The sequence below is a fragment of the Netta rufina genome (genome assembly GCF_964035555.1).
Source record: "Netta rufina genome assembly, chromosome: 27".
Classification (NCBI taxonomy): domain Eukaryota; kingdom Metazoa; phylum Chordata; class Aves; order Anseriformes; family Anatidae; genus Netta; species Netta rufina.
This window is the reverse complement of record NC_140151.1, coordinates 468,910-496,596: the sequence shown is the minus strand read 5'-3', so window position 1 is coordinate 496,596 and position 27,687 is coordinate 468,910. Positions and strand designations below refer to the sequence as shown.

At 44.8% G+C, this 27,687-nt stretch overlaps 2 protein-coding genes across 3 annotated transcripts; one reads left to right on the top strand and one right to left on the bottom strand.

Moving 5' to 3' along the window:
• Nucleotides 1-105: 105 nt before the first annotated feature.
• CDS2 (CDP-diacylglycerol synthase 2) lies at nucleotides 106-22,268 on the bottom strand. Of its 2 annotated transcripts, none has more exons than XM_084302274.1 (13): nucleotides 22,141-22,268; nucleotides 9,962-10,104; nucleotides 8,855-8,951; nucleotides 8,575-8,672; nucleotides 7,665-7,804; nucleotides 7,185-7,243; nucleotides 6,343-6,425; nucleotides 4,986-5,073; nucleotides 4,589-4,657; nucleotides 3,703-3,855; nucleotides 3,266-3,385; nucleotides 2,545-2,648; nucleotides 106-1,892 (listed from the first exon to the last, which is right to left on the bottom strand). In XM_084302274.1, the coding sequence occupies exons 1-13, from the start codon at nucleotides 22,201-22,203 to the stop codon at nucleotides 1,763-1,765; spliced, it is 1,347 nt and encodes a 448-aa protein (XP_084158400.1). In that variant the 5' UTR covers nucleotides 22,204-22,268; the 3' UTR covers nucleotides 106-1,762. The 2 variants fall into 2 exon arrangements, with proteins under 2 accessions (XP_084158400.1, XP_084158399.1); XM_084302273.1 differs by having other exon boundaries at nucleotides 9,962-10,110; nucleotides 22,141-22,245.
• Nucleotides 22,269-22,616: 348 nt separating this feature from the next.
• Nucleotides 22,617-25,643, top strand: PCNA (proliferating cell nuclear antigen). The gene is made up of 6 exons (XM_084302193.1): nucleotides 22,617-22,893; nucleotides 23,441-23,538; nucleotides 23,931-23,998; nucleotides 24,165-24,359; nucleotides 24,658-24,781; nucleotides 24,896-25,643. Exons 1-6 carry the CDS (start codon nucleotides 22,673-22,675, stop codon nucleotides 24,976-24,978), a joined length of 789 nt encoding a protein of 262 aa, XP_084158319.1. The 5' UTR covers nucleotides 22,617-22,672; the 3' UTR covers nucleotides 24,979-25,643.
• Nucleotides 25,644-27,687: the final 2,044 nt, after the last annotated feature.

The window sequence follows — 27,687 nt, the reverse complement described above, 5'->3', positions numbered from 1 at the left end:
TAGAAATGTAAGAGAGGTGTTGGTATCTATTCATGTAGTTACACATGCACACGTGCTCTCCTGTCCACTCTTTTAGGGTAAATGAAAGCAACAGCAGAATCAGAATACAGAGTATGAACCATGAAATATTTTCAGGTTTTTTATTTTCCATCGATGCTTAGATAGTTTGCAGCATGTACATGTCTCCATATGTGGGGTGGTGTTGGTGTATAAGGTTTATATCAGCAACTGTTTGATAACAGCAATGTACTTCTGTATTATCTTTCCCTGTCACTCGTTCCCCAGGTTAAAATAAGGTAAAGTTTCTCTCTCTTGTGCACAAACTATGGAAAGAAGTAAAATCAGATTCACCTTGTACACGGGAACATTGCATAAGGTCTAGTATAAACTGAAGATATTTTCACAATCTGATCACAAAAAAAAAAAAATAGTTTTACAATCTCTAGGGCTCTCATTTTTAAATAATATAAAAGTATGACAAAATAAAGGAAAGTACTTAGGTACTTAGATAAAACCTCTAACTATTAAGTGCAACCTATTTTTGACAAGATTTAGTAAGCAAAGCAGGACAGAAGCCTGCAGGTGAATGAACCCAGACTGAAATGCAACACAGACCGTGATAAAACTCAGCAGCACAACATCCAGAACTCAAGTAACGAACGGGTGATAGACATGATCCCTGAAAGAAAAATGAAATACCCAGCTGACAGCACCAGCAGGGTGCTGGAGCCCCAACCTGCAAACTTCAGAAACAACACCAAGTTGGAAACTGCTCTCCAAATCAGGTAAAATATCCAAGTGTGGGATTTCCAAACATCAAGAAATGAAAAAAAAAAAAGTGTGGTTCAATGTTTCTTAAAGGTTATTTAACAGAGGAAAAAGGAACCAGGTTATTTAAAAGCTTGTTCTTACTTGGCAGGATTTACTCAATGAAACTTCAATGTTCTCTAAAACCTATTTACTCAATTCAGTTTTGAAGCAATCTGAACCTCCCACATTCCTATGAGCAACTATCAGCTACTTAATTCCTTGTCCCTGGTTTATTTCCAATTTAATAGGTTAAAAAAGATCTTCTTTGTCAAAACACCAGCCATAAGAGGAGAATGTGGGAGGCACTTGCAGAAACAGCAAGTGAAAATAGATACACATGCCTGGCTGGGCAGAGGAAACATAGCTGGATTAGTACAAAGTTCTCTTCCAATTAACTGAGCCTTGTGCTTGCCATGCAGAGACTCCAAGGAGTCTGCACACAGGCGGGTATGTGGATTTCTGGGAAAATGAACATTGCGGTCACAGTTACCGCCAGGCAAAATGATGGTCTCCAGAGCTGCCATTATGAATGCAACCTGGCACAAAAGCCAGGGAAGCTGCACAACTTCACCTTCCCTGCTGACTTCCATGCGCAGAGGCAATTGTACGGGAAATGTTTTGTGTATTCCCTGCATCCACAGGAAATTGAACTTTCTGCCCACATGCATCGAAGTTTAAGAACAGACCATGAGGACAGTTGTACCCTCTTACTTCACCCAACTCCTTCCAAGTCTTAATTCCTTTCCAGCTACAAACTCAGATTTGCTCATTTGAACCAAAGCTATATAAATATATTATATAAAAAAATAACAAACACAAATGCAAACATTTACCAAGAAAGGAAGAAAAGTTACAGTGAAATGAGGCCTTGTTATTGTCTTGAATCAGGCAAGCCAGGAATTTCCTTGAGGAGGCTTGTCCGTTTTCAGTCCCATTCCAATCACGTGGCTGTCTATGCATCCTCCAAACTACCTAACATACCCTTGTCAACAAGGTGTGCTTTTAGTGTGTTGAAGATGTGGAGCTGCTGGTCTGGCCGCAAGGTTAAGAACTGCTGGATCAGTTTGCTGGGGTTAGGACCTCTGAAACACAAAACCAATCGTTACCAGTGAGTTGTACTGCTAAGTCTCAATGCTCTGGGAACCCAAATGCAATTTCATCAAAAAAACAGGCTTGAAATAATATGTTGCCCATTACTTCAGTGGTTCTACCCAGGGAGCTATTTCAGAAATGTGGAAATGGATTCAAAAGGCATACGATGCTGAACTGTAACCAAACAAATCAAATCTGTTTTAAGAGGGCTGTGGATTTTTCCCCTATTAACAGATGCAAAAAGCCAAGCAGCCACATAAATTCAGCTCCTCAGCTCCTCCAGTACATCTCTGTGCATCTATAGGCTTTCTTCTGTGTTTGGTTACAGAACATTTGCACACCACAACAGAATTAAGATTTTTCTGCTTGATCAGTTCAGGGGAAACCTTGTTCAAGATTCACAGGTATGCAGAAGGGACATGGAGGAGAGGACTGAAATAACAGACCTTAGGAAAACAGGTTGTGTTCCCAACTCTGCATGATCCTTCTGAGACATGCTTCCCTTGTTCAACCCCCGAGTCCCCCTCTGTCTTGTATTTCTGAATGTTAATCTCATGGGGATACCAACAGTCTTGTATTGCAAGCCTGTATGTCATTTGAACTTGACAGAGCCCCCAAACTTCACTGGGAAACAACTGATACCTGATAAAGCTTGCGATGTACACATTAACAAAGGTAGCCATCAGGTACTGACAGTCAAAGCGATCCATGATACCTCCATGCCCTGGGATTGTGTTGGCGAAATCCTAAACAAAACAGAAAGGATTACACTGAAGTTTCAAATGCTCGTTAACTGTACTTGATTACAAACATCCAGGCACTACACTCACATCCTTGCTCTAATTTCTCCCAGAAGACAAAAGTTAGAAATTCTGCTTGACCTCTCCTTGGTTTTTAAAAGTTTCTCCTTTATGAAGGCCACCAGCGCCTGAGGGACATAAAGCCTTAACTCATCTACCACTCAAAGGTCAAGGAAGGCTAATGTTTATCTCTCGCAACTCTGTCCCGCCTTTCAAGTCATCTTAGCTGCACAAAGACTGTTTATATGAAAACCAGACTGCAAGGCATCAAGGGAAGGCTCAGATTGCAAAATATCCTGACTGGGTTTTTGTTCCTCTACATCAAGTTCTGCACCAAAGCAGTGTTTAGAATATCACAGCTGAAATTTTCAGCTCTCTCCCCACACCCAAACAGTTAAAATGAATTGTATCATGTCCCCCCCCAACTCATTTGTGACATTCTCTTCCTTCCCAAAGTTCCCAACCTGCCACTCACTCCTTGGAGCACAGACTGCTTAGAGTGGCAGCAACCGCTTTTTAACTTTAAAAATGTAAATGACCTTGCAGAACCTGGGAGTCCTCACCTTAATTTTGAAGGCCCTCTTAAATCCACTAGCAAAGAAGCCTCCAAATGGCCCAATAAGGGAGGCGAAAGTAGACAGTGCAATACTGTGGATTTGGAATGGATACATCCGGACTGTCTTCTGCAGGAAAAAAAAAAAAAAAAACACATCAGAGAAGGATTTCCATCAAGAACAGTACTGCTCACTTCCTGCCCTTCTTTCTGTCCTAACCAGGCTTTAGAACAGCTAGTTTTCAAATGGGTTCATGTCCCACCAGACTTGGGACAATTGCTTTGGGTCTTAAACTCACATAGGTCATCACTGAATTCACCCTTCTTCTGGATGTACCATCATCCCTTGTCACGTTCCTTTGAATACCAGCAAAATAAAGCCCTGGTCTATTTTCCTGATGTTCCTATCCCAATAAATAAGACCTCAATCACAAGACAGAGTCCTACCCAGCCCACCACGGACTGCAGCACCAAGGGGATGTTGTACTCCTGTAACTGGAACAGCTCTGATGGCTCACAGTCCACTGTAAAGCTGTTGGTGTCATTGTTGAACTCCACGGGACAGGTGAAGCACCGGTACCCAGACATCACATAGGACAGCTTGAAGGAGAGAGAAAAAAAGGTGCAGTAAGAGAAAGCAAGATTAATATTTATTAATATTTTCCTGAGCAATGACGCAGAGGTGCAACCAAGGGAAAAGGCCACTCAAAGAGTGAGGAGGGAGCCACACTCCCAGCTTCATTAAGAAGATTACTTTCCTGACAAGCAGCAATTGGCTAAAGGCAGAGTGAGGATTGTTGTTTAGTAAGTGCATGTGTTCAGCAAGCAGTGATCAGAGCCCTGGACAAACAGGCTGAGATAGGCTGCACTATTTGGATGAGTGGACGGACACAACTAGACACGCAGATTATCACAGAAACAGGTAAGAATACTCAAAGAACACTGATTTCCCCACCCAGCCTTTGAAATGATGCACAGAATTCATCCAACAGCAGCCCCAGAAGTTTTGGCTACCCATGTACAGCATTTGTGGAAATATTACAGTCTCTCCCTTTCAAGAGACAAGGGAGAATGTTTTAAGCACAATTATTCTACTGAAAATGTCACAGGGTCTAACAGGGACTAAAAACTTCCTCCAATACCCTGCTCCATCTGCAGAATCTGCATACAGCACATAACACAAACATCCACCAGTTCAAATCCTGGCCAGTAAGGAAAACAGTTTCTGAGAAGAGCCAGAAGAGCTTAAAGCTTGGGTGCATTTTTTAGCCAAAACCATGTCAACTTACATAGGGAAAAGATCAAAAAAATAAGCGCCATGATTGCTACTTACCAGCAATCCAAACAAAACAGTGGCAAAAAAACCTCCAATAAAACCCTCCCAGGTCTTCTTTGGGGAGAGCTGCCAGAGGGAGAGAAAGAAGGGGATAATTACAAACTGTGCATTTATGGTCACTGCCACACACCTGTGCAGTCCCTCCTTGCTTGTGAATTGCTGAGGTAAATATAAATTGGTGCCAACAACCAGAGTTTGGTCAGAACCTGACACTAACATCTTGGACTGAAATGGTTCATTCCACTTCACAACCTCAAAGACTGAGGCATGCACCAAGTCTGATTTGGAGACTTGCTTCAGACCCATAATAAGTCACACCAATGGAGATCAGAACACAGGACTAAGACCTAAAGAAACCAAAATGCCATCTTTTGTCCAATATAGAATTACAAACCTTGATGAGCGGGGTGCGGCCAAAGAAGAACCCAAACATGTATGCCATGATGTCATTGCAGATCACACAGGAAATTGGGACAATGAACCTAGATGGGCGAAGAATCAAACTGTTGGCAAGTACCAAAATCAGACAATTCCAACTTAATTAAATGGGTAGTTGTTTTGAAAGATGTTTTGCAGGGCCATCATATCAACACCTCCCTATCCAATGTAATCTCACATGGTAGAAAATGACTCTAGAAAAGCTCTCAGAGCAATCTGGGGGGTTACTCCAGTGTTCTGGACTAAAGAGCACGTTGTGCACCCAGAATGGCCTGTTTTAATTAAGCATATCTTCTTCTGTCACACGACATGCTGTTAGATAGCCACCTCCTTTCCTCCCAGAGGGGCTGCATTTTCACTGGAAGCAGGCTGCTCACAAAGCACTCTGGGACAGCTGAGGTGCACACGGAAACATGCAATCTTAAAGCAGTTAAAATTAGTTCCTGGCATTGCTGGTTTGGAGAAGATGGAGCCTGACAGCCCCACCACGAAAAGGGCTTCCCCTCCGTATTGCAACTGTAGTAAGCTGGTGAAGGTGCCACACTGCAATTTCCTTTCTTTCACAGCACCGCTTTTAACGTTATGCTGGCAGCTCTACCCCAAATCAAGTGCTGAGCAGAATCCTGTTCATTTGCTAGACATGGGTGGACAGAGGAGGCATCTACAAAGGCCTAGCACTGCATGAAATGTCCCTGCATCCTGGAGCAATATTCAGATGCCTCTCTACTGCTCTCTATACTGACAAATAGCACAAAGCAAGTCCTAAGTTGCTGAGGCATCATTCAACCTTTTGCTTTTTTATTCTGAACAGGTTAGTCCCTGATAGGAAGGACTTTCTCTCTTTAGCCACTTGTTTAAAAAAAAAAAAAAAAAGTTTTAATTCAGAACATGGTAAGAAGACTCCAGGAAGACCTTATGGTGGCCTTTCAGTATATAAAGGCGCTTATATAAGAAAGATGTGGAAAGACTTTTTATCATGGTCTGCAGTGAAACAACAAGGGCCAACAGTTTTAAACTGAAAAGGGACAGATTTAGATTGGATATCATGAAGGAATATTTTTACAATGAGGGTGGTGAGTCACTGGAACAGGTTACCCAGAGAATGTGTGGATTCCTCATCATTGGAAGTGCTCGAAGTTGGTTTGGACAGAGCTTTGCGCAACCTGATCTAGTGAAAGAAGCCCCTGCCCACAGCAGGGGGTTGGAAAAGATCATCTCTAAGGGTTCTGTGCAACCCAAACCATCCTATGATTCTAAGATAACCTATATAAGGCTGCAGAAATCAAAGCAACTCAGAATACATGGCAACTCACCATATCATTCCTTCAAACAGGTTGTGAATGATGAGGTGCGACTGGGTAACAACAATTAGCAACGTCACATGGGTCCATCCAAACTGGAAGAGAAGACAGCATGCAGTCCAGCCTGCCTAAAGACCCTGCTCACACACATCACTGGCACAAATCTGATGCTGTTAGCTATCTCTCGGACAGAGAATGGCTCATGCACATGTGCATTTCTAGCATGCACCTTCACCATAACAAACATGAAGAGGCGTGATGAGCAGAGAACAGTTATCCCTAGTAATTTACAGGCATGTTCTTCAGTTCAAGCCCAGAGCTGACCTTCACTGGGCAGGCTTCTGCCAGACCAAGTGTTCTTTAGCCCACCCCTCTCTCATACATCTCACTCAGCCTTCTGACTAATTGAGAAGAACAAAAGGCCAATGGATATCCAAGCTGTATCCCTGTGTGCTGATTATACTGAAAAGCAAAACTAACCATGTTGATTAAATATGAGCTACATCTTACTGATGTTTGAGAAAAGGGAAACATAGCCAATACACCCTCATGGCAACCTACCCTCAGTACAAGAGTCATATAGCCTTGTGCAGTCATGTCAGCTTGCAGAAAGTTTCTTAAGAGCATCCACCAGCGCAGAGAGAAAAGAATGCATGACTACAAGGAAATTCAGTCAGGACATCTCCCTAAACAGTTTGCTCACAGTAACTCTTCTTCAAGGCAGTGTTACAATGCACAGCCAGCACAGAAGCATGTAGTGGAACATATTTATCTATATAACATTTTCAAGCAGCCTATGTTATTGATTCTTTTGCCTCCAAATGGGGGCAGCCAGTCCCTGTATTTAATCTTACCATATAGAATTGGAGGCGATAATGTTTCTTCACCAGGCTCAAGACAAACATGCAGAAACCTGGTGAGAGACAGAAGAAAAGTGAATGAGGGGGATGTTTCTTCAAAAGTAAGAAATACTTTTTTTTTTCCTCTTAAGAGAGCATAGTGCACAGCTCCTTAGTTTTTTTTGTTTGGTTAGTTTGGTTTGTTTTTTTTTAATAAAGCACTATTATCTGGAAGTCACAAAATATTGTTGCCTTCAAATTATTCTTAGACAAGTAAACATCAAGCCTAACTGTCCCATACAGTTTAGGCAGTATCCTTCTACAGAGCCTCATGCAAGAGATTTGTCACCACGCAGCCAATTTACAACGTCAATGAAGAGCAGAGATAATTTGATATAGATACTGCATTGGATACTATACGAGACAAGGGTAGTTCAAGGAGATTTCTTCCTCCCAGTCCAGACAATTTTAACCACCAGATAACATGGTCTTTACCTGTTAAGTACAGGGCAAAAGAAATGAAGCGGTGGTATTTGCTGAGAATTCGCAGGGGCTCCTCCCTCTGAACCAGGGTGAAGAAATAATCTGTCACAGTCTCACCATAGAAAAAGTAGTTAACGCAGAGCAAGAAGTACCTGTGGAGAATGCAGATGCTCATTAGCAGGAACTCTAAAAAGCTCCTGGAGAAACACAGAAAGTGGCTGATTCCTAAGGTCTTTGTATTGTTCTGATACACTGCAAACAGACATCCTGCAAGTGACAGCCAGATCTTTAGTTCCTCCAGTTTAGAAACATCACCTTCATTTCAACTAGTGGCTACATCACTCAGCCCCACTTTGCAATGGATTATACTATCTGGGTTTGGTTTTGGCCTTCTGATGCACAAGGACTGTCTGCCTTTAGGTGGCACTCCTCAACAGGCCTCTGTGAGTGAGCTCAAGCACCCTAAAAGAAAACAGCCCATATATCCTAAAAGCGCTGCTCCTGCCCTCTCCCCAGACTTCTCTTCTCTGGCAGACAGTTGCTCAGCCCAGCTGTGTCCCAGTGTTCGCCCCTGCTTCACAACCACTTACAAACTTCCACCCACCCAAGTAACTATCTGTCTCTTAGTGGTGACGGCTGTCAATACTGTCCCTTGCACAGATCATGGGATTCTAAAGCCCACACTTCATAAACAACGGGACAAACTTTATCAGTATGGGCTCTTTCAAGGTAGCTGATATATCAGGATTTAGCGAGGCTTTTTCTTACAATAGCCACTAACACATGACACTGGTCAACACACAGCAATCCCATGGTCTCTGGTTTGGAGGTAGCCAGATGAACCCCTTGCTGCCTCTCTGCAGTGAGGTGAAGCATTATTGCTGCACACAAGCATGGGGAGGGGAGTAGTCACCCTACTCACCAGCTGAGCGTCCTGAACCAGGGCAGGTCGTATGAGTGATACACATTATATCCAATAGTGATAATCTCATGGAAACATTTGATCTGGACACACATCACCTGCACAAAGAGAGAGTGGCAAGCTATAACACACATTTGTTAAATACCTCCTTCTGCAAGGACATTAAAAATGAAAATACAATATCAAAACAAAAGTCTCTGAGCTGCCAACCCCATCAGTGGTCCCAGCAACCTTCTCCCCTATTGCTGTGAGCATAAGGGCATCTCTCTGGAGCACTTACTATCATCATTAAGACCATGGGTCCCAAGTAGATGATGATGAAGAAGAAGGTGATCATTGCCAGAGTGAGGATGCCTCTTACCCACCAATTCTTCCATCTAGGCCACAGAGAAGGAAAGAAGTTAGAGAAAGACAAAACAAAGCAAGGAAGCAGGACAGCACCACTGTTCTCTGCACATCGTAAGCAGGAAACTGAGCCCTGGGAACCCCAAATTTCTTTTTGATGCTGCCAAAAAGCAGCAAAGGGAGACCTTGATTCACTGACCAAGGCCCTGCTGCAGCAGCTGCAAGGCTACAGTTCAGTTCAATCTTCCCTGCTATGAATGTCATTAATACAGAAAACATTAGTCTGGAACAGAGCCTCTCCACGGGCACTGAAATGGGATGGAAGAAGTGTTAGTCCCTGTTCTACTACAGGTTTCCCACACCTTGGACAAGCTGCATGATTAGTTCAAATAAAATAGGAATCACTACCTCCCCCTGCACTTCTTTTCGAGAGGAGACATGGGTCCTGATGTGTCGTGCCTTGCTACTCTCTAAGAAATCCTGCCTTGAGTCTCTCCCAGCCACAGAGGACATCTGGGAGAAATGCCTTCTCCTGTGATATGAATAAGGGTTTTTGCCCCAAAGTAGCATGCAGAAGCCATTCACAGTTTGTTCCCAGATCTTGTCCTTATCAGCACATTTTTCTCATGCATTCCTACAGAAGTGGGTCACACCAGCAGTTAAAAACCACCACGGTTGAGTACTGAAAGTGCTATTAAAGCTGAACACATCTTCCGCCCCACTGAGGCCTCCTTTCACCTTTCAAGACTAAGCACACAACAAGGCTGCCCTCCCACAGCACTCCTTTGCCCCAGTCCTCTCCCACATACAGCAGCCCTGAGTGCTGCACTCTGCTCTCCTCGCTAACGTCACCATCACCTTCTGCTTCCTGTGGCCTCAGGGACACCTTCCTGTTTGCATGTCTGGGAAGGAGAGCGCAGCACTACTGGGAGCTGCTTATTCACGTTCCATCAGCCATCACCATGCTACCAGGGCTAGAAAAGCCACAGTGAAGATGCAGGAGCCCCGGCAGCAGAGGGCAAGAATGCTCAGTGAGGGCTACCTTGAGGACAGGTTGGAGAGAGCTCTGTTCAGAACCTCTGGAGTGTCATCCGATGTTGGCACAGGGGGTGATCCTCCAAATTCAGACTTGCTCTCACTGTCTGATGCTGTCTCTCCATCCAGCTTGTTCTCAGACTCTGACTCCTGCAACTTAAAGAGAGATAAAGAGCTTAACAAGGTACAATGACGACAATGAAGAAACTCAGACCAGCCCACAGGATGCTATACTTACTGCCAGTCTGCTTCTGCACACGAGAGAAAGAGGGCAAGAAAACATTCACGAGGTTATACCCATGAGAAACAACATCAAGTGTTTTAGGTGATTTGGACAACGGCTTTTACTCTCTAGAACCCTCAGCACCAGCTATAGGATCTGTTTCCCCTGAACTGTTAAAGATGCCTCACAGTTGTTAAGAAGTATCTCCAAGTGCAGCAAGTGCTTAAGGGACACAAGCTTGTTAGCAGGAATTTTTACAAGGTCTCTCAAGCCCCAGGCAGATCTCCAAGTATCCAGCATCGCCCGAATTAGACAGAAAGAAAGGCCTCCAAGTAGACAGGCTCAAGGCTTCCAGACTTTTCAAGTGCAAACTTAATATGTGAGCACTAAAAATAACACTGAGCCCATCCTCAAAAAGCTCAAGAGGAAGAACATGGCTTATCGCTCAGGCCCCACCATCCTTTCTGGCCAAAGAAGAGACCTGTAGCGGAAAGAAATAGCATGTGCTTTCCCTGCCCCTGGTATTATTGCTCCAGCACCTAGCTCAGAGCAAAGTCCTGTATTTAGAGGTAAATAAATAAGGGTGAGGCTGGAGACTACTGAAGGCTGTGCTAGAGGCCGGTGGTGGAAAAAGGATTACGAATGACCTCCTGGCTCCCAGGCAGTCCCATGCCCTCTCCTCAGGGCTTTCTCCTCCAGTCCAGCTCAGGAATAGAGGACAGATCCAAACGTGCATGCTTTGCCCCTTATTTCAGCAGCAGAACATCATCCTGCTCCTAGACAGTACTTGAAGCAAGGAAGGAAAACGTCAATCCCAGGGGAGCACTTTTGCATCAGGCAGGCAGAGCCCAGGCCTCAGAGCATGGGCTATTTTAAAACTCACTGAAAAAAACAGTGTTTGCAGGAAAAGCCACAAGGAAGCCAAGCTGAAAAGTGCTGGGAGCACTGCAAACAAAGCGACTTCGTCCCTTTGGGCCACCTCCAGGCTTCCCCATGCTCAGAAAGGGGGGACCCCACCAAAACAAGCATCCCCTGGGACTGGCTTGCTGCAACCACATCGAGGGGTATTTGTGGTTCCCTCGAGCAGTAAGACTCGAGTAGCAGCTCTCTTCTTTAAGGCGGGAAAAGAAAAGGCCCCATCTGTAAGGTATTGATAGCTGTGGGCCTGGTTCCTAAAGCAGACAGACAGCCAGCTGCTATCAGATGGAGACAGCTAAAAACGTGACAGGGATTGCTTCTGGGGGCAAGTGAAGCGCCAGCACCGCACCAGTCACACCCTGCACTGCCTCTTCCCTGCCTGGCCCTCTGCTTGCTTCTGTCCATTCTCATTAACTGGGGATGAAGAGGAGAGCTAAAACAAACTCCTCTGCTGGCACTTGCAAGGGTTTGGAGAGTTGGTGAAGAAATATAGCTTGGCTTTATTTCAGCTGTGATTGACCTGTAAAATCCCCTGGTCCCACAGACTTCCAGAGAGATGCACTTCCAGAGAGTGCAGTTTAGCTGGGAACACTGAAAAGATCAAATCCATAAGGGAGCTGCAAATGGCAGCAAGTGAAGACTGGAAATAATAAAAGCTCCCCAAAGACCATGAGTATCACAGCCTACAACACAGCCAACACAGCACAGGTGAGAGGCACTACTGTTCTTAAGCAGGTTTGGGGAGAACAGTGCACTGTATTTAAATGTGAGACACTGACTGTGTCTCACATTGCAATGCTTTCTCTACGCTTTCCCTAAGAAAAGAATTCTCTAAAGAATTCCCCTGCAAGCAACCTGAATAACAGAGAAGAGCTTCACATCCTGCCTGACCAAGCTTAGTTCCTCCCTCTGGTCTTGTAAGTTACCTTTAGGAAAAGGAATCTTTGCTTCTTGTTTCACATTTTACAAACAGAAAAATTAATGTAGCTGATTCCAGTCAAGTGAGTAAGGAATTGCTTAGGTACTTAGCCCGTACAAATGATGGTGGTTACTCTCAAACCAAAAATCTGAAGTAGAATTTTAATGCAGTCCAAGTATCCATCATCTTGTGCAAGTCCCAGTCTCATTGGTCATGCAATAACAGGTCCAAGCCAGCCTCCCTGCATTTTATTCCCAAAGCACTACCATTGCAGGGCTAAGTGCAAAGCGGGCAAATTATTCCTTGCTTGTAGCCCATAGGATCAGAAGTTTCACAAAGTGCTCAGAGACCAAAAGGAAGGGAAAGAGCACTGATGTTTTCCTCTCTTCCACTCCTGGCCAAGAAAAGGAAGGATAAAAGCATCTGCACGTGTCGCTCAAGCAACAGAGGAATTTGATGTTGCAACCTAACAGCTGCCGGGATGGGCAGAGCAGATCTCTGCCACAGCCCAGCCAATGGTTTCTTGTACAGACACTGATGTTGAAGCTAAAGGGACATAAAATATATAATCAATTACCTGATCCACTGAATTACAGTGCAATGCTAAACCATACCTTGTGACATGAAATTATTTGGTCCCTAAGAGCAGGAGCAAAGCCTCATGGAATCAGTCCAAGAATGCGTGCATCCCACTGTTCCCCACTTCACTCCCAGCAGTGGGAATTGGAGAGGCTGTGCAACAAATACACAATATGTGAAGCCCCAACAAACATTGCCACTTTATTTCCAGAGTTTCCAAAGTAAGGAATCAAGAGTTTTGTCAAGATAAAAAGACGTTGTTAAGGTGCAACGTTACATGCTGGACTCATTCCTGGTGCATGTCTTACTAGCTCAATTTAAGCCTGAAGGGAGTTGGAAAGAAACATTTCCTCTGATGGAAGAAATCACCAGTCAAACTAATGGCTAATATACATTTTAATGTCTTAATTTTGAAAACAACTGATCAGTTTCAGAAATCAGCTTTCCTCCCTACTTAGCTCTCTCCCTGAAATGGGGTGATGAGACTATATAGGACATTGTGCCAGATATAGGCCATGGAGAGCGGTCAGTAATTGACACTATTTCCATACCTTTTATGCAAATTGCAACCATCAGCTTACCAACCATCAATTTAAGCAGCTGAGCAGGGTGCTAAGTAACTTGTTAAAGCCTGGGCATGATGCAGGTCAACCTAGAAGTCACAATTTGTCACCTTTCCCAGCTATTGGGCCTTACAACGTTCTTGGACCCTGCAACAGACATCTTTTGTGCCTTTTTATTGTTGTTTTTAAGATTCTTCCTAAAATCAAAGCCATTTAGCTACAGGTTACTCCTCACATACATCTGAATACCTTTGAGCCTCTTGTGACTTGGAGGCAGCACAACACTCACACCTAAACACTGCAATCTTGAACCTAGGTCTCATTCAACCAGACGCTGCTCAGACAAATAAAATCGCAGCCCCATCACCTTTCAGCAACCCCACCACTTCCCACTGGTGCTACTGCACCAAGACGTAGCTGTCTCCAGCTGTATTTAATCTGTATTCTCTTCCCACGTCCTGCCCTCATCATTTTTTCCTGTTAGCTCAGCAGGTGAAACATGCTCTGTCTCTCTCCTCCCAGTCTGAAAGAGGGCAGAGCACACAGAGAGCAAATGTGTAATGAGATGTTAGAAATTTGTGTGCATGGTGCAGAGCTGGGGAACAATTAAAGCCCATTAGTAAGAATAAAACAAGCTTTCTGTCCAACTACCTTGGAATCTGACTTTATTTTTCCCATTTCCTATAAAGAGTACACATTAAGTCTACTAAAACACTATCAGATGCAGTAGCTTTTACTGGCTTTGTTAGCAATATGGAGTTTTTAATTTAAGGGCAATTTTTTTTGTGTAATCTGCTTGTTCAGCAAACCCATCATTCCTTCAATTTGTCAGCTCAAATATTGAAAGCTGTTTTAAGAATCAGGAGAATAAGTAATGCAGGAATACAATCAAGATACAGCAATGTATATTTTACCTTAATTAGTTGACTTCTACACAAATAACAATGAGAAGAAAGAATAAAGCCTACAGATCTCTGTGAGGTTTTTCTCCTGCCTGGGGAACCAGAGCAGATGTGAAAAAGAACAGATACCTACTTGCTTGATACACATGTGAAATCAGTAGGTCTCGGCAAAATTTGTAAACAAATATTTTATCATGCTTAAAACAGATTCATGGAGAAATGAGTCGTCTCAGCTTCCTTTAAACAACTTAACTCCTGTAAGCAAGCAGTACAAAATTTGTGCTCACATTGCAAAAAGGCTTTCTTGCAGCAGAAGCTGAGTGCTTTTTTTTCCCCTAAGTATCCATGACATGATCTCAGTTGTCATAGGAACAAGTAAGCTATCTCCCTGCCAAAAAAAATCTGCCCAACACAGAGATACAGTTAAGTATTCAATGCTGGTGGATTAAATTAGTCCAAGAAATTCCACTATTTGTGCACCTTCCTTGAAGCAAGACGTTGCTTTATTTAGACTTCCTGCTAGACTTTAACAAAAAGCTGTGATGGAAAACGCTAATACACTGCTAAAGAAAAAAATAAAGTTGCTTTTTGAGGCAGTAAAATTGACACATAGAACAACAGTGGCCAACTGTATTAAAGCCTCTGCTATTCTCACCTCTGAGCGTGTTTGCAGGCTCTAGGCCGACATGATTAGTCTAATGGATACAAACCCAGCAGCCTCAGTTATAAAAATCTCCATGTTCTGCAAAAGTGGCTTTATGGCCCATGTCCAGAAAAGCCGTCTGTCTTCCCCTCTCCCTTCCTCGCTGCTTTACCTATACAGCAGTGCTCATCTCCAACAGCTGCCATGCCACAAAGACCTCTGTCCTCAAGGTGACATCAAGGCAAAACATCTTCCCTTTGCTCCCTAATTACAAAATACTCTCTTCTAGTTGTTTACAAGCTTAGAAGAGTGAAACAAGGGAGAGAAGTTCAGAGACCATTACCACTAGAAGGAAGATGCACAAGTGCCCACACTTGATTCTATCAAGGTTCTAGAAAAGCCCAGCCAAGTGGGCACGAAGTATCTCATGCCATAGGGAGGTCTAGGGGAACACCCTTGAACTTCAGTGCAGTTATCCTCGGGCAATGAAATTCAAGTTTATCACATCTCTCCATCAACATATCCCACCACGCTAGTGCCTGCTCAATTCCTGAAAACTCAACCAGTGATGAAGGTCCGTTTTCATCTGTGTTGACATGGGACTTCCTTCTCCACCACCCCACAAAACAAACTCCAGTTGAAAGCACACAGAAATTAGGGCATGCCTATAAACTGAGACCAGTAGTGGATAACACCACAAAAAGCATAAATGTTTGCATTGACGCTGACATAACTAAGATAACACCTATTGTCATCTCATATCCCTGATGTTGCCTGCTTTGTTTTGATCACAAGCAAGTTCAGCTCGCTGCTAGGATGTGACCAGGGGGTTGCATAGTTTGCCTTTAGCAGAACTGCCTGATATAAGACCCTGATCTCTGTGTCAGCAAATATGATTCATGCAAAGTTGCACATCCCCGTGATTAATTTGGCTAATCCTCTGCCTGGCACCCAAATTAGCACAAACTCCAGGCTCTGTTTATTCCAGGAAATCAAGAAGGTAAATGCATCAGCCTTCAAGTCCTTCAGAGAAGCTACTGTACACAAAGAGTACAAAAATGCATTGCCAGTTCTGTCATTCCCCCAGAATTTCCTGCTGCTGAGAAAGCAACCTGCCTCCCCCTCTAAAACACTTGACAGAGATGTTTTGGAGGTAGGTTTTGGTGCTGGGTTCTCCCAGATCTAATTGGCACCTCTCTGCTATCACGGCATTTACCAAACCAACCATTGTTGTCCCTGCAGAAACAGAAAAACACATACATAAACAAGAAATAAATCTCCTAAGTGCCTTTTGGAGCCCGTGTCTGAAAGAGGCTACCCCACCTTGGAGCTGTGTCTGCACGGTTCTGCACAAACATTTCGATCTGTTGTTATTTTGAAGAGCTGTGAGCAACAAGAGAGAGCACAAACAGCTCTGCAGCAGTACATACTCTATTTGTATCGGAAGGTTAGTAAAGGAAAAGTCTATTTTTGTCATCTGAAATGAGAGCTTGTATCATGCTACGGCTGATGGCTTCTGACCCTCAATTCCTCTGGAGTTATACGTGTTTTTCCAAGTCCTAATCAGAAACAAAACAAAGCAAAACAAACTAAACAAACAACAACAACAACAAAACTTCTGAGTCTAGTTAATTTGCTGACCGTAAGGTAATCAAAGAATCACAAAAATCATAGGTTGGAAAAACACTCCATCTGCTCCAACTGTGATACCACCCTCTTGTTCACATTCCTCCATCAATCACTCCAGCTGGCTTTATTTGAACTAATCAAAGGAGGCATACCTGACCCAGTATGTTTACATGTAATTCTCACAAACCCAAATCAACAAATTTCCGAAGACACAGCTATCATTATAAACCTATAGGCTACTGAACGTCTTGTTCTAAAGCAAAATCTATTAATCTTCATGGTCCTTTATAAGCCCAGAAAACGTAAATCAGAGAAAATTCATGTGAAGCAGATCACCAACAGGGACACATACTAACAAATTTTGGGTGAAAACAACAGAGCTACTGATGGGCAGCTCTGAAATTTCTGCAGATGTGTCCTGCCCAATACAAAGAAAAGTGACAGTATTCTTTTCTTTCAGAAAGTAAAGACGTATCCTCTTGGAAATATCACGTCTTCACGTAAGTTGGTTTCCTAAGGCTTTTATCTGCATGCATAGTGTACCCTGGTGAACACCACTGGTCATTAAAAACAGGCAAATGGTTTTCTTGCCACATAACATGGGGTACGTGACTGATGGACAGTAAAGTCGGCCCTCTGTTTAGGGAAGGATACGGCATGGCACTGCTGGAAAGGGAAACACAAACATCTCACAGCTCTCCCCTTCTCAGCACCAAGCATCCTTGCACTCACAAGAATCGCCCCCAGCATATCATTTGCAAGCACAGGGCTTCAGCAGTGCAAGCAGACACGAGTCTCATACGAAGCAGCTCATTTGAGTGCTGAGCAAGAGTCCTGACCCCAAACCGCAACGGCAGGCCAAAGACAGCACGAATACCTGTTGAGAGCCACAGGTGTGCCACAGCCTTCCTCAATCACCCCATACCACACTGACTTTATGGTATACGATGCCATGACACAGCAGGGAGTGAAGGTAGACCACTGGGGCAGCACGAGAGGGAACTCAGTAAGAAGCTCCCAGATCCACTAAGACCCAGCGAGACACTTCAGAAAACAGGTCAGCCATCTGCCTGGAGGTAACGGCAACTTTTCAGATGCTGACAAGAGAGACGTGAGCTTAGAAAATGTAGCCCTCCAGGCCAGACAGAAATAAATCATCTAGTCATTAAATAAGGATGGGAAACACAAACCAGCCCTGTCCTTTCCAAAGGGCTGAATAACAGGGTTTAACCTCAGCGTTGACAGTCTCCATGCTTGCTCTACCATGCACAAATGCTGCACACACCTCCTTGCAGACTAGGAAGGAAACCCTATTTTCTTCCTTGCAGCTCAAGGTGGACTCATCCAGTCCTTCAAATGACAAAATCTTCTTGGGATTAAACTTCTCCGGCATCCCCAAAAATGTGCAAGGAAGTTGGTAGTTCAGAACAGTGTGCATTTTGCAAAAAGAAATAGTGGTCTAGTCAACCACCATCTGAAGGAAATTACAAGCAGCCTGTAGTTCTTTCATCAGCTCCACAGCAGGCCAGAAGCTGGCTTAGGTATTAAATTTTACAGCCAGTTATAATGAGCTCCCTAAGAAATGTAATCAGTCCAATTTCTCATTGCCACAATTAACAGTGACAGACAGCAATGCACTCCTGTTGGCAGTAACACATAAAACTGAACATTAAACAGCAAGGAAGGCTGAAATGTATTCTCACATCAGACCTGAGATTGTTACTATCTACAAAGAATAAATGAGGCTCATGCTTCAGCAGAAGCCAGACAAACTGATGCTCAGTATCAAGCCTAAAATCTTAAGAGCTATTTAAAAAATAAAACTTTGGGGTGGGTCTGAAAAATGGCTTGTAGTTCTGCCTCTTTTAACCATGGGTGAAAAGGAAGAGAGGCATCACGGAGGTGGTTTATTCATTTTGGTCTTTCAAGAACATCATCTTGTATCACAAACTCCCAACCACTAGGAGCTCTCCTGTGACCTGGGTAATAACAGGATTTGAAACCATTTAAGTCTTCATGGCTCCTGCACTGTTATTTCTCTACATCCCACACACACCCTCTCCTGAGCCAAACACCGAAACTGAGCTCCTTCATCCTTTCCAGCACATGCCAGGCAGCCCTTCACTCTCCCAGACCTAAGGGAGAGTTACTTGTCAGCACCAGCATTCAAACATCCAGCATTCGCTTCACTCAGCATCTTCAAGGCACTTTGGATCACTAGGGAAACCTTGCAAAATGCCTGGAAGTACAAGAATCACGAGGCTTGGATACCAGAGTCCATTGCTTTTCGTAACACAATATGAACGTATCCAGATAAAAAGTCATGTCACCAGTCCACTGAGCTGTAAAAAAAAAAAGTCCTCTTTATCAAATCCTTTCCGAAACCTTTCACCCTTGCACACTACATGCCTGCTCTTCAAGCCCTCGTGTCAGCAAAACAGCACTCCTTGAAGTCACTGACAGCTCTTTTCCCATAAGAAATGAGGATGACAAGCTGCTGTGGGTGCGACAAGGTGCCAAACGCTGCCCAGTGGAAAAACTCATCTGCATGGGCCATTGCACAAAAATGCCTGCCAGCACCGTGGCTGCACAGAGTATTTCCATTTGCTTTTGCAGCTGCCACCCCTCTGAAAGGGAATGGTATTTTCCAGAGATACACTGACTGCTGGTGACAAAGGGGTGGGTAAACAAAACCACAAGTGACGTAAGGGTGTGATGTGCAGCCCAGATAAGCCTGCCTCTCAACCATTCTGCCCTCCTCCCCTCCCACGGGACAGATGCCTGAGAACCCCCCTGGATTTTTATAAGCTCCCTTTGAGTATTGAAAAGCTGCAATAAGGTCACTCCAGAGCCTCCTCTTCTGCAGGCTGAACAGCCCCAGCTCTCCCAGACTTTCTTCATAGGAGAGGTGCTCCAGCCCTCTGACCAACCTCGTAGCCCTCCTCTGGAACCATTCTAACAGATCAGGAAAACACACAATCAGGAAAAAGATAAGGAAAAACCTTCTGTTCTCCCTGTCCAGTCAAATGAAGCACAAGCCACTACTGAGGAATGATCTCAACATCCCATGGTCTAGTGGGAGGTGTCCATGCCTGTGGCAGGGAGGTTTGAACTAGATGATCTTTAAGGTCCCTTCCAACCCAAGCCATTCTACGATTCTAGAACAGCAGAAACGTTCAGGAGCTGTGCATGCATTGTGGAACAATCTTCTTTTACACCTTTCCTATTCTCTTTGGAAAGTGGAAGAGAAAAAGTGATTTTGTGGGATGTACACAGCACAGGACAGAAGGCAGTGACCTCCTGTTTTACACAAGGAATGAGTCTGCCAAGCAAAGGGAAGAGTCTACAAAGAGCAAGAGAGGATGGAATCTATATGGAAATGATAAACTAGAACTTGTTTCAATCATCTAAGCTCAGTTATTTACACATGAACAGCAACAGTTAACAGCATTTAAGTTATTCTGGCTAAAAGAACAAATAACATCAATACAAGTTTCCCTGTTTTTTTTTGTTGGTGGTGGTGGTTTTTTTAGCTAGAGACATCAGATGGAGTTCACTGATCAAACACATGTTGCCTTCTTCCCTTTGGAACAAAGACTGTGTGCTGCACAACAGTTTTACAAAACCTGATTCTAAAATGTTCTTGCATGATGGTCTCAACTGAAGCAGCACAGTTTCAGCTCTAAGTATTGCTGTGTGCCAAAAGGCAGGAAAACATCAAAGCTGTGACACTGTACAAGGGTTAGAGGACCAGAATGTGAAACCAGCCTCCCTCTTTCATTATCCAAACAGAGCAAAGTGAAAACAAGTGCAAAATACAACTTTCTGGGTCTAATCTTGAAACCAACCTTATTGTTTATATCTCTTTAATTTCTTTCTTTTAAGAAACTGAGAGGTCTTTTCAGAAGACACAAGTTTTTGTAGAATACAACACACATTGCTAAATTATTTTTTGTGGCAATGCCAACTGAATGACAAGGCAGAAATGGGAATCTCCCCTCTTGACAGAAATACTGGCACATAATGCTCTGGGCAGGCTGAGACCACTGATAAACAGTACGAGCGCAAGCAATTTTGCTGTGTTGGTTTTATACTGATGTTATTCCCAGACTCTGCCAGACGTTTCCCAAGCACTAAAACACGACAGCTTGATCTCAAGAGAGGAGAGAAAAATCTGCCACTCAAGTATACTGCCATGCAAAGTGCAATGCTGTACAGTTTTTCTAATGGCAGTATTGCTGTTACCAGGTAACCTCCTACCATGCTTGATTTTAGCAGTTTTGGGAAATTCTCTGCCTCCTGTAACTGCTTGCTAATGGTAAGAGACATCATGCTCAGCACCTCAGAGGAGCTGTTGCTCATTGGTTGAAAACATCTTTTTTTTTCTTTTTTCTTTTTTTTTTTCTCTTGCAATTCATCTTAGCTACTTTAGGATGAGCAGTGTGACATAAACGTTCCCTCTCTCTTGTAAGGTGCTTCAAGTCATCAACTCCAAGGTAATATTAGAGGAGCCTTTTAGGAAGCTCATTATATGAAAAAAAGCATACTTGCCTGAAGACGACAAGATTGCACTCAAAATAGCGGCCCTCTGACCTTCTTTAGGAACACATCACAAGTAGCTAAAGCAAGATCACAGCTTGGCCGAGGGAGTTTGTTTGCATACCAGTTAAGCTGCACTGGTACTTCCAGGCTTCTGAGGGACATCTTCCAACTCCCACAAAAGTTCTGGAACATAAAAGTCCCTGAAGATTTTCCGCTGCAAAGTAAATTCCAGCTGAGACAAATATGCATATTTAGAGGTCAAGTTTTGCTCTATGCACAACAACGATGAAACAGAAGTGGTCCTATTTCTGTCTTTATGGAGGTCAGCAGATCTGGATGTCAGACAACTTCATGTAACGGTCAAAAAAAGGCAGAAACCTTGGATCCACATGAAGGCAACCTGTTCTTGATACTGTCAGAGCTTTCTGTTGAATTCCCACCCCAATGACATCAGAACAATAAAGCTTACCCAAACCTGACTGCACAGCTTCTGGCAGGTGTTAACCTGGCATTCAAAACAGCATTAAATGTAATACTTAACAGCATTAAATGTATTATTTCAATTGCAAAGGCAATTTTGCATGTGATTTCATCCTTCTCTGAATCGTGTACTTTATGCATCAGCAGAGGAAACCCATCAATATGATGCTACTAAAGGCAAATGGACAAGCATCGGGCTGCCCCAAAATACACACATTTAACAGGAAGGCAGTGAAGAACTGCTTCTCCCTCCTGGTTTTGCTCTCTGTGACCCTGCAGTTATTATTTACGTAGAAAAACTTTCTTTTGCTTGACTGCTCATCCCTCTTGTTCCCTCACACGCCGGGGGGGCACATGAGTAAAGAAGACAAGGGTGAAGCCGTGACTCACTGATGGCCAAGCTCGATGCACCCGACTGCGCTTGGGTTTTAAACAGGAGAGATGCTACAGAAAAACAGGCGGATTTCCTCCTCACGGCTGTCCTTCGGAAAGGCACAACCGGCGAATGTCACCAAACTACCGAAGTTCTACTGCGAACACGCATCTCGCTGCAGCACAGGGCACGCACTCGGGAACGGCACAGCACGGACCGGGCAGGGCACAGCACGGACCGAATCAGAGCCCCCCGAACCAGCCCTCCCCGGCCCAGCCTGGGCCTCGCCGGCTGCAGGCGGAGCCCGGGGTCCTCCCCCGCGGCCCGGGGCGCGCAGGCCGCGCTGCCCGCCCGCCTCAGGCCCGCGGCCCGCCGCCGATTCGCCGTTGCCCGCCGCCCCCGGCCTGCTCCCCACCTTCTCCTCAGGCTCCTGCGCCCCGCCGGGCTCCCGGCCGAGGCGCTGCCGTAGCTCGCTCATGCTCCTGCTGCTGCTGCTGCTGCTGCTGCTGCTGCTGCTGCTGCTGCTGCTCCTCCTCCTCCTCCTCCTCCTGCTGCCGCCGCCGCCACCCCCCGCCCGCCGCCGTCGCCAGGGGGAGGCCGAGGGCCGCGCGCCGCCAGCCAATAGCAGGGCGCGGGATGGCCGCGGAGGTGGGGCTGGCGCCCCGGCGCCGCGTAGGCCGCGTGCTGACTGGTTTCTTCCGGGCGGGGGGCGGGACTAAAGGGGATGAGTGGCGTCGGGGTCTCTCGGAGAGCGGGGAGGCTGTCACGTGAGCGAGATCGGGCCCCGCGGCGGCAGAGGAGAGCCGCCCACCATTGGCTGCGGCGCGGAGGAGGGCGGGGCGTAGGAGGTTATAAAGGGGCGGCTCGGCGGGCGGTAGCAGTCGGCGGCTGCGCGTCCCGCTCACGTCGTTGTGCCGGTGCTGCTCGGTGCTGCTGCTGCCGCCAGGATGTTCGAGGCGCGGCTGGTGCAGGGCTCGGTGCTCAAGCGGGTGCTGGAGGCCCTCAAGGACCTCATCACCGAGGCCTGCTGGGACCTGGGCTCGGGCGGCATCAGCCTGCAGAGCATGGACTCCTCGCACGTCTCCCTGGTGCAGCTCACGCTGCGCTCCGAGGGCTTCGACACCTACCGCTGCGACCGCAACATCGCCATGGGCGTCAACCTCTCCAGGTAGCGGCAGGGCCGCCGCGGGGCAGCCCCGGGCCTGCGGCGCTGAGGGTAGCGGGGCCCGCTGGGGCTCGGGGGAGGCGGCGCGTCAGGGGCTCGTGAGGGCCGAGGCGGACCCGCGCCCTCAGGAGCGGCTCGGGGCGCTCGGAGCCCCGCTGTGCGCCCCCCCCCTAGCCCCCCCCCCCCACTCCCCTTCTCCTCAGAGCTCTCGCGCCGTCCTTCGCAGCGCGCGCGCGGGGCCCGTGACGTCACTGGCAGCGCCATGCGCGCGACGCGCTGTGGCGGGAAAGTGCGGCGGTTTGGCGCCATGGCGCCCGCAGCCTCCCCCCCCCCCCCCCCCACGCTGCCCGCCCCTCAACGTGGGGGTCGGGGCTCCTCTGTAACGGCCCAGCGGCCGTGGGCAGCACCTGGGGTCTAGAGCAGCCACGCTGTACCCGAGGTTATTGACAGCTTCTCGATAAACTTGCTTTGGCGCTCCGCAGTAGGCAGCTGGCTTGGTGTTTCTTCTCTGTTTGCAATCCCGTGAGCGGTCTGCTTGTTTTTTTCCTAGCATGTCCAAAATACTGAAATGTGCTGGAAATGAAGACATCATAACGCTCAGAGCAGAAGACAATGCGGATACATTGGCTCTAGTGTTTGAAGCACCAAGTGAGTCTTGTATTGGAGAGCTCATTTGCTACCAGGATAATTTAGGCAATCATAGACCAAGCAGTACGTGCTGATTGTGAGGGTGGTCAGAAATGGGAGGAGTCACCTGATACTTACATGGCCTGGAAATGGGAACTTGGTTTGCTTGACCAGTGTTTCATCTGAAAGAGAATCTTTCTTATGCGACATAAAAATGTTCTTAGGCACATTTTGGCAGGCAGCTTTCCTCTGGCAAACTACAAAAGGCAGTTCATGTTGCTTAGATTTCAAGCAAGGTGGATCCTATTGTCACACTTACGGTGTTTTTAATTTGGTAAAAAGTTGGGGGCAGAACTTAAATCCTGACTGGTAGTTTATTTGAAACACTTGGTCAAACTATGCTTTTTCTTTAGATCAGGAAAAGGTTTCTGATTATGAGATGAAGCTAATGGATCTTGATGTGGAGCAGCTTGGAATTCCAGTAAGTAATTGAATAATTGTTTCTTAGCGTGTTTTTCCATGTTCGTGTCAGACACGGTTTGAGATTGTAACAACGCTTCCCTACTAAAGACTACATAAATTTAAGTGTATTGACTATACCAATCTTCTTGGTAAAAGTTTAATTGTGTCACTTTTTTTCTTCACAGGAACAGGAATATAGTTGTGTAGTGAAAATGCCTTCTGCTGAATTTGCACGCATCTGTAGAGATCTCAGCCATATTGGTGATGCAGTTGTCATCTCCTGTGCAAAAGATGGTGTGAAATTTTCAGCTAATGGAGAGCTAGGAAATGGAAACATCAAGCTGTCACAGACTAGTAATGTGGACAAAGAAGAAGAAGCTGTAAGTTAATGCTTACTGTGGTGTCTTCAGCATTGAGTTTTCTACTAATATGACTGGAGGCTAAAGGTGGGCTACTGGATCACATATTTCTCTGATTTATAGAACCAAGTCAACAAATTCTGCCAGCTTTGGGTTCTTAGCCATGGGGCCTGCAAACAGCTCTCAGAGCAAAATGGGGAATACCACTGGCTGCCTTTGCATGAGGTGTTGCTGGGTCTGTGGTGCTGAATTATTTGAGAAACTTCAGAGTACTTGTTGCACCTTGCATTTACCAAACTTTTCAATCTGGCTGTTCTAGGTTACAATAGAGATGAATGAGCCAGTCCAACTGACCTTTGCTCTGAGGTACTTGAATTTTTTTACCAAAGCTACTCCTCTGTCACCTACAGTAACACTCAGCATGTCTGCAGATGTTCCTCTGGGTAAGTAAATGCAGATCTTATTGAAAATCTCCTTGTAAATTCCACCTTAGAACTGTAACAAGTCTTGACTGAATGGCTCTTCTGAATAATTTTTTGCATTTTTTTCTTTACCAGTTGTGGAGTACAAGATTGCTGATATGGGACACTTAAAATACTATCTGGCTCCAAAGATTGAAGACCAACAAGAAGGTTCTTAATTGGACTGGGACTTGAGGTGGAGATCTGGTTGTTCCTGGAGAGAACAACTGACTTTGAGAAGGAAATGGTGTCTGCCATATTACCAGCAGTTTCAGTACATTGGAGCATCCAATGAATACTGTTAAGCATGTTGTGTAGATATCTCTGTAAATATTTTTCAACTTGCTATTTTGCTATACTGGTGTCATTTGAAACAGGATTTTTTTTTCTAGCCTATTCCTACGCTTCCAGTAATCTTAGATGCTGTCTCTTGGTGAAATACCTTACTTCTTCTGTTATGTGTTAGAGGAGGAGTGGAGTGCATTATTTAACTTCAATAAAGATGACTCCTAGAGTTTCAGCTGTGGAACTATAGTTGACTAGGATTGCTGTTTAATTACGCCACAAGTTTATTTGCCCTCCATCCATTTATTTTTGAAGCTGATACTCTAACTGAAACATGGAAAGTGGAAATAAATTTCATGGTTCTTATACTATTTAAATGTGGATGGATTAATCAATGCTCTGTCAAACTATGCTGATATACCACTGCATGGGTGGCCAAATACCTTGATTAAATGTGTTGAAGTGGAAGAGGTAGTTATGGTCTGAATAATCCATCAAAAATACTGTTGCCTTAAGCAGAGGAGGTTTGTAGAACATCCTTTGTTTAAAATGCATTAGCTTTGCAGATTCAAGAGCTACCTGTTCCAGCAGGGACTAATCCTGTAGCTATCACTTGCACTCCAAATGAAGTCTTGAGGGTGTGTAGACACATGCCAGTGTCACAGTGACTGCAAGGTGCCTGGTGTGGAAAGCTGTATGAGCCTTTCCTGGTTTTAGCTCTGTTACTAGCTTGTTGATGTTAAACCATTCCTGGACAGGTCTGACTGAGCACATTCCATTTCTCTGGTGGCTCTGTCCCCACATGTCTGTTGACAAGTGTAATGCAATCACCTAGATCACAAGCAATTCCTCTTATTTATATTTTTCTACTCATCATTCGTGGAGGTAGAAGGTTTATACTAAAGGCTTGATCATGAAAAACAGGATCCAAAAACTGTTTTGGTAGGTAGCTACTTAATGTTTTTCACTTACTATAGTGCTATAAGCTATCCATAAATCACACCCCCCATCGTGAATCGGTGACTATTTCTTCATGAAGAAACAATGAAAAGCAATCCTGGCTTGATCAGTGCTGTGTAGCAAGCAGTGCTTACAGGGTCTTAAGTACTGTGGGTGCATTCAGGTTTAGGAGGCCCTGTACTTTCCACTGGTCATCTACAATGATACTGAGCATGCCTGTAAACTTGGGTAATCCAACTGATTTAGCGGGACTTCACAAGGTGGCAGTACTGATTCAGAAACAGATCTGCTGCATCATAATGATAAGTGCTTTCATGATTGAAACTAGTACCTCCTCAAAGCCTGGAAACAGGATTTTTTTAATGCTCTCTGCCCTTTTTTACTTCATTGATAGCAGCAATTATTTTTTAGAAAATATTCCATTGCAGTTTTCTTCTGCATGTAGGTCCCTGCATGACTTTTTTTGTTCTGAACTATCTCATATCTCCAGAGCATACACCATTTATTCTCTTGAATTTTGAGGTTGTTGGTGAGTTCAATACCTCTAAGAACACTCCTGAAAGCAAGATCTAACCTAGCTGTCCTAAAACTTCTCAGCAGCAGTAGAGTTGTCGAGAACAACATTTGGTACCTCAGAATTAGGAGGCTATTTTACCTCAAATGTAATGCTTCCCAGATGGATTGCCACTGTGGTACCCACAAGTGCAGCAAGTAAATAAGTACTTTGGTAAAGAATGAAAGATCCATTGCGTTGAAATAGGAAGAATTCTGTTTTACTGATGCTTGAAGCTGTGCTAGTGAAGCATATCCATTTTTGTGCAACTTCCTGCTATAGTGGGGATTACTGAACTCCTGTTTTATCCATAAACCTAAAAATAAACCATGTGGTTTAATTGCTTATTTTTGCAGCTGTAACAACTAAGTTGAGTAGTTTCTTGTAGTAGGAAATGTCTTAGCATCAGTATGTATGCTCTTGTGTGTGATTTGTGTATGATCTCTCTGGTTAAATCCTTACATTAGCTGAATATTTACTTTGCCATTGCTGTACCCAAATACTGAAGAAACAACAGCTGCTCCATCTTTAAAAATAAATATTAAAAAATGGGGAGGTGTGGTAAAACGCTGCTTCCCCATGTTTGAGGAGGTAAACTTTGAAGTTTATACCTTTCTCCATGACAAGAAAGTCTAATTTATAGAACAAAGTGGGGGTGGTCTTTGAAACTTCAGATCTGGTGTTCCATGCACTAAATTCAGTGCATATCTTACTGATTTACAGGAGTTGGAACCATGCTTATTTCTGCAACTTACTCTTTTTTTTATTTTATTTTTTTGGGTGGTGGGGGAGCAATTGGATTAAGTAAATTCCCAGCTGTGATTTATCTGTATTAATACAGTTCCAGGTGTTCAAAATAGGTATTCTCTTTAGTGACCAGCGATAGGACCTGAGGGAATGGTGTCAGGCTGAGGCAGGGGAGGTTCAGGTTTGACATCAGGAAGAGGTTCTCTGAGAGGGCTGTTGCACACTGTACAGGCTCTCCAGGTACATAGCCACGGCACCAGGCCTGTCAGAGTTTAAGAAGTGTTTGGACTGTGCTCTTAGTCATATGGTCTGAATTTTGGGGTAGACCTGTGTGGTGCCAGGA